The 7,429-nt window shown below is 29.7% G+C and overlaps 1 protein-coding gene across 1 annotated transcript in view; it reads left to right on the plus strand.

Moving 5' to 3' along the window:
• Positions 1-6,880, plus strand: part of NDFIP2 (Nedd4 family interacting protein 2) — a 49,575-nt gene extending 42,695 nt beyond the window's left edge. The window contains exons 6-8 of the mRNA XM_033104518.1: positions 1,432-1,498; positions 4,141-4,246; positions 5,608-6,880. Of these exons, the coding sequence (XP_032960409.1) occupies positions 1,432-1,498; positions 4,141-4,244 (171 nt within the window). The 3' untranslated portion in view covers positions 4,245-4,246; positions 5,608-6,880. The remainder of the gene's footprint in view (positions 1-1,431; positions 1,499-4,140; positions 4,247-5,607) is intronic.
• Positions 6,881-7,429: the final 549 nt, after the last annotated feature.

Below are 7,429 nucleotides of genomic sequence, written 5' to 3' on the forward strand. Positions count from 1 at the left end.
TCTTTTTGTTCTATGTAATAGCCTCTAAAACCTATATGAAAACTTTTTACTTCTAATTATTAACCACTTAATTAAAAGTAGTGTAGTGCAGTCCTACTTTACAAGCTATATTTCCCCAATTTTCTAGTTCTCCCTTCATTGTACGTATTTTAAAGGTGTAAGAAGAATATGTACGATTTACATCTTTAATGGTACTAGGAATTTTTTTAATCTTTGAAATTTCCAAAAGTCTAAGCTGAGAATTTAGGTCATGGTTCATTTATAAATTATAAATACTTCCTGTGGAAATACTTAAAACGCCTTAAAAAAGAGATTTAGATAATCTTTAGTAGATATCCTTCCTCAATAGTGACATTATTTACAATTTGTAAGCATTTTTGTTACTACCAAAGCTAGAAGATTTTTAAGCTTTTATGGAAATTACCAATGAATAGTTGGAAATAATTGCCTATAAAGTTGGAAATACTTTTAATTAATTTCAGATTTGAAGACAAATCTGCATTGAGCAAAATCATTTTTAGTTAAATCAGATTCACTTTGGAGACCAATAGAAACAGTAGATAAAACAAACTAGTTTTCAGTTTTAGAGTAGGTTATATTAAACACTTTAAAAAAACACAATTGTTTGAAGCATGGTTAGATCCTAAAGAGTAATAAGGAAGAATTATCTGAAGTAACTCTGAAGAAAATTAGGTTGACTTAAAAAAAAAAAAAATAACTAGAACCTACTCAAGGAAAACTACCTGTGTCCAATATCATCAAACCCGGTCTTCCATCTGCCTATTTATATTCTTTTTTCACAGAGAATATAAAACTGCCTGCCATGGCCACTGTTCCCAACTGTTGAAATGCCACTTCAAGGTTCATTTAGCTGTTCTCAGCTCACTGTTGGGAACTGAATACTAGAGCATCTAGTTTGAAAATAAAAAGACTCTAATGAGTTGGGGGTCTTTATGTGGCTAGTATTCTTGGCAGTGATTCACAGTAGGGGGTGTACAGAAGGTCAAAAGCTCTTCTTTTTGGAGGTCAGCAGAACATCCCCATCTGATAAGATTAAACTAATGTGGCTTTTGGTGTTAATATCTAAAGCAGCAGGTTGCTGTAGTGTATTTGCGACGGTAGCCATGGCTTTGAGAGATTCTGAAAAAATTGACATGTGAACTCCTTAATGAGAAAACGTTGGATTTTCTTACAAGCAGTTTGAAACTGATTTTTGTTTCTAAAATATTTTGCGTATGTTTTTGCTCTGTTTTTTCTTCAGTAATTATATGTGTGTCAGTCATTAAGTATTTCTTTTTCCTCTTTTTATTTTTGTGCAATTTTTAAGTGCTAAAGATTATTTGTGATAAATCATTCTGATACTGAGGCTAATCTATGATTTTCAAATTTAAGGACACAAATATGATTAATACATTTATGTTTACTCCATAGTTTTCTGATTACTTTACTGGATATTTCAATGGACAGTATTGGCTTTGGTGGATATTTCTTGTACTTGGTAAGTTTATTCTCAATGCATTTCACTTCGATTAATTTGCATTTAGTTTTACTTGGATATTTCCTAAAACTGTAAGGTATAAATACAACTTATGTGGAAATAATAATTGTCATATCTAAACACTTATATCATCTCAGCTATTCAAATAATTCTACATAGTACTCCAGGTTTCTTAGATTTAAAATCCAGAGCTATTCAATTTAAAGAATCACTGTTGAATGACAATCGAATGCTACAAAACTTGAAAATTCTAGCATGATTAAAAAATAATAGTCTTCAATATCTATCTTAGAAAATACATATACATAATTTCATAAATGATCTTAGAAAATGTTGAGAGCAGGATACTTGGAAATTCTATTCATTCTCTTATTTTGGGATCACGGAAACATTCTTTATACTTCTGAAATATACCCTGCATTAATCATTAATCAGCCAGACATAGGAAAGGCTTCATGCCTAATAATCACTGTACTTCTCTTTGGCATGTCTTCTTATAAGGCATGTCTTTTTATTAACATTAATGAATTTTGTGGATTTCCATATTTTGTTCTTTTGCATTGTCACTTTAGATGTATGATAATTAAGTTAATCTTAAAATCATGTTATACCTTCAACCCACATTTCAAATTTATTTACTGACACGAAGAATACAGTTTGTTTCTGCGTAGGTTTAAAAGCCCACAATTTCCCTAATAAAATAACTACCAGAAAATAATAGCATTTCAGTAGGTGGCAGTCTTCTCCTTGAGTTTTGATTTAGTCCTACTATTAGATATGTAGAATCTTTTGGGATTCACATTCTTAGTGGTCAGTTAAGGTCACTAAAGATTGTTTCTTTAATAATTATAGTGAAAATATTCTAGTCTTGTGATTTTATTGGGGAGTAAAACTCATACAGAATTGAGCCAGTTTTTTATATTAAATGTATGCTGACTTCCTGAATTCTGTGCTTTTTGAGGTTCTTAAAAGTCTATAGGTAGTTAAGTATATTAAATGAGTATATTTGCTTATATAGTATTAAGGGATTGAGGGTCTTAGGAAGACAACTATGGACAGCATGGAATGCAGAGGACAAGCCCTGTTCCACATCAGCGCCATAATCAAGCAGTTAGGGGAATATGAAAGGTTAATCCATGATCAAAATGTTGGTCTCACACGTACTGCAGAATGTTGAGCACATTGTAGAACTCAGAGACTATAGCTACAGAGTGATTGGTTTCTAGGTATGAATGGGCTTATTGTAGAAAATGTCTGAGCAGGACAGAATATGTCTTAGAAACAGCAGCTTCATAGACAAAAGAAGGGATTTCACAAATAATTTTAGTTTACATTTTTCAATAATACTTTTACATTTGGATCCCAACACCATGATCTTTGAACAGCATCTGGAAGGACATGGTGATGGAATTCAGAGCGGGGGTCACAAATGGAAGGAGTTAGGATATGGGAAGCAGATGGGATCAGATTTAGCTGAAATTTATACCACTTGTTTAAGTCATTGTTTGTATATCTCTCTGTCTTTCCTCTAATTTATTATAACCATACTTTTTTTTTTTTTTTTTTTTTTTTTTTTTTAGTGTTTCGATTACTCAGAGTTAGGGCACAAATTTAGTTGGGATTTGCACTTTAAATTGAAAGACTTTTCCTCTCTGGGAGAAAAGTTACATGCATACATATATTCCGTTTTTGTTTTTGCCCCCTACCATTACCTGGTTAAAAATTTACTGGAATTAATAAATGTTTCCCTTAAAATCGTATGCTTGAGTATATCAAAGACTTAATTCTAATAATGGTACTACTTTTTATACTTAGCTAACATTTTTCATCCAAGGTTTGAAGCATTTCACAGCCATTGTTTTATTAATTATTAAAGATACTGTTGCTGTAAATGATTTTTATTTAAAAATACTATTTGACAGAGGAGAACACTGAGATAGATATAACATATATCCTAAATCATTTAAGAAATTACCAGAATGGCTGCTTCCCAAGTCGTCTTTCCTGATTCTTTTAATCTCATTTTTTAGTATAGATTAGTCTTTTATTAATTGAAAATGAGAACTAATAATTAAAATTCTTCATATAATGTACATATCTTCAAATACAGATTTCACTGCTGATAGGCTCTTGGTATTGCTAGACAGGCTTATTGATTTTATGCCACAATTGGTAGTGTTAACTTGCATATGCATGTATTCTCTTGAATATTTTATATCAGTAAATATGTCTTAGTTTGCTTGGTAGCTATGTTAATTAAAAATTTTGGTAAAATGACATTTCTGTGAGTTGAATCAGTTTAAGTTCATTAGGTAACTTTGCTATTTAAAGAAATTTAATAAATGTATATTTTTGTGTAATTCTGAATTTTCATGGCTGGATTTGCTTAAATTTTTACTTTAGGTACATCTAGGCTTAATAAATCAAAACCATTTTTAGGTGGCAGTAAAATTTTAGTATATTTCCTCATCATGGAGTTTTCATTATAGTGTAAAACATACTATGGAATGAATGGAATTCTATAGATTAAATTTCTTAAGCCAAGAGGATCTTGTTTATAATTGTCTATTTTAAATATACACGTATCATGCTCCCTTTCTGTATAAGATCATAGTACATCTTTATTATTTCAACCTTCTCAGGCCTGCTCCTTTTCTTCAGAGGATTTGTTAATTATCTAAAAGTCAGAAACATGTCTGAAAGTATGGCAGCTGCTCATAGAACAAGATATTTCTTCTTATTATAGAGGTAAGAAATATTAATGTATTAACTCTGTTCATTCCCCTTATATATTTAAATTCAGCAGGTGCTTATTAAATGTTTCACGTGTATTCATGTTATTTACTCAAATTTAGCATATTCAACAGATACTGTCAACTTATTGAACGTTAATAAATTGTGAACTTTTAAAGATAGATTTTTAAAATTGAATTTTATAAATTTTAGTTTTTTAAATATATAATGAGTAAACTGAAACTTTGATAACAGGATATATGCTAAGTAACCACCAGCACAAATCTGAAGGCTCGAAAAACAAAATATGATAAAACATTTACACAGAAGGGACAAATATTTTGCATGAAATGATGTAAAATCCACAGATACCTGGTGAAAAGAACAAAAAAATAAATCCGTGATTGAAAAGCAAGTTGCCATGCACTGATCTTAACAAACTGGGTCAAGGAATGAGAGTTGTATGAAAAAAATAGGAGCTCTGCTATTATTTTCTTAATGTGTTCCAGTTTGTACCAACAATGAAAGCTGCAACTTGAATAAATGGAAATTAAAGAAATGAGCAGAGGTTGTCTTACTAGTTTCTGGAGACTGTGTATATAGTAATAGCATTTATTTATTGTGGAACCAGTAGTATGTTCACATGAAGAAACCTCATCTTTCTACCCTCTATCTTATTTTTGAAAGCAAGAACCATACACTTCATATCTATAGATGATTTGAACTTTTAAAGTATTCAAACTACATAAACAGAATATCTGCTGAAACACTTCTGGATTTATCTACAAGTACAAAATGTTTCAGGGTTACTATGTACTAAGTATTCTTTGTATAAATAAATTGTATGGTTTGTGATTTAGTTGCTTAAATTTTATTTTTAATTTATGAGTTTTATGTATGCTAACATTATTTGTTTCTGCTGAAGAGTACAATCAATACAGTTGTATTTCTGGGTCATAATAAAGTATCATTTTAAATGTTCCATTTAGGTCTCCACCCCCAACGATGTCACATTTTTCTCTTAAATCAGTGAAATGTCTTCAGATGCAGTGACATTAATAGTTTTTCAGTTTTAACATAAGATGAAAGGCAAAGTAATTACACTAATATAAATGATTAAATGATTTTCGGTGGGTATTCAGCATGATTATCATGTTTGCATTTCAAGAGTCTAAAATATAATGTAAATGTTTTCTAGATGTCCTATAGAAGCTTTAAACTTTAGAAGGTATTCCGATACATGCTACTCTGTCACCTTAAAAAATATATATATATATATACTTGATATAATACTGCTGTAAATGGGGTTATATTGTATTGTCATTACATACATGTAACTTAATACATTTTAAGACTAATTCTTTCTTTGTCTTTAGACTGCATCAACCAGACATTCCTTTGTTATATCAATGTGAAATTTCCAGATCATCTGTAAACCTACAACTTTAATAGAAGACTACTAATAAAAGAAGACAAATTAGTCAAGAAAAGATAGAGCTTCAAAATTGAATGGCAGGGTGGTTTATGCCTAAAAGCCATTTCTGTTCATTCTCTTAAGTATTTATATTTCATTTGTTTTGCACATTTGCCTATGTGCCCATTTAAAAGGTTTGCATATACTTGAAAGAAACCATGAAGTTGTATCAGTGAAGTCCAGTCACATTTGGTTAATCAGTGATACAACTGAAAGAGTTGAGTGGTAAATAGTCTTCCACTATGTAAATGCCATTGGCTTCTGACCTGACGTTTAGTATAATAAAAATGAAATTATTAACCATGTCAAATGCTTTAGTTTCTGGCTCTTAGATTTATCTAGTAACTCTACACATGAAATAATCTTTGTTATATATAAAATTTTTTGAAATTTGCCGTGCTGATTATTAGAAAGGCTTTGTCAGATTTTTGAACATGATTTCACATCATTATTTAGAGCAAAGCTCTTTCTGTAAATAACCATGCATAAATTACTTCCTGCATTGTTAGAAATTGTGTCTAGATATCTTTTCATTAGTTTTAAATTAAGTGAACTTAATATATACAGAAAAATTGGGTGTTAAAGGTAGAGTTTGTTTTAGGACAAATTTTGAGAAAATATGGGTATTCTACATGGTCCTTTGTAAGAATTTTTTTTTTTTTAAGGGACATGACGGTTTTAGGGATTCTCAAATGAGAAGCTTGGTTTTTATCATTGCCCTGTTAGAAATTCTTATAGGAAGAGATTGTATTAGGTATTGTATTTATTTTCATTTAAGACATCTTTGAAAATTAATTTTTTTCACTAAGATATTCTCATTTGCATTTGTCTTTTAAAAAGCCAATAAAAGTATCTTTCGATATCATTGTTATAATTTTTAGATACTTAGTTTGTTAAATTTAGCAAATAAAAACTTGTACTATTAATAGCTTCTTGCTTTATGATTGTAGGATTAACTAGTAAAAATTATATCCTGAATTCAGAAGTCTGTCTGTGGAATATAGGGGTGTGGGTTGTGTATGTGTGGCGAGAGTGTGACCATTATTACAACTGGAATCTACTCTCTATTCATTTGGAGGGCTATTACATTTTGCAAATCATTTTATGTCTCATCTGTTTTTCTTTTCAATTACATCTTTGCTTTTGAATGCCAACAATAAAAGTGATGGAAATTATATCATCTATTAAACTTCAAAGTCATTTAATACAGCTAAATAGAACATAAAATTGATTACTTAAGTTTATTATTAGACACTGACTACTACACTAAAAGATACATCTAAAATTATTCAGGGACATTTTTCCATTTCTGAAAAAATAAAATTTATTATTCTTTAAAACTTCTTTTGTATTTATCTGTATTTTCTGATTTATTTCATTGTCTTTGATAAATAAAACATGCAATTTTGTTTTTGCTAATTGAGCCTCCTTTTTTCGTTTTCCCTCATTCATTCTCTTCTTCTGCATAGAATTTTTATTGTTGAGTTAAGTACTTATGTTAAACCCCTTAAAGTAAAAAATAGCATGGGGTATAGAAAACAATACTTAATTTAGTTGCCAGATTTGGAAATTAATTAAAATTAGAATGTACTTATATGAAACATAAACTAATGCTTTTAGTTTTCTTTATCTCATTAATTGTCCTATAGACCTATACTTTGTTCTTTTAATAACTTTTAAATGAAATTAAGCTATGATGCATGGTAATTTTAAATGAGTAGATC

This window comes from Rhinolophus ferrumequinum, chromosome 4 (assembly GCF_004115265.2).
Source record: "Rhinolophus ferrumequinum isolate MPI-CBG mRhiFer1 chromosome 4, mRhiFer1_v1.p, whole genome shotgun sequence".
In the NCBI taxonomy this organism is placed as follows: Eukaryota; Metazoa; Chordata; class Mammalia; order Chiroptera; family Rhinolophidae; genus Rhinolophus; species Rhinolophus ferrumequinum.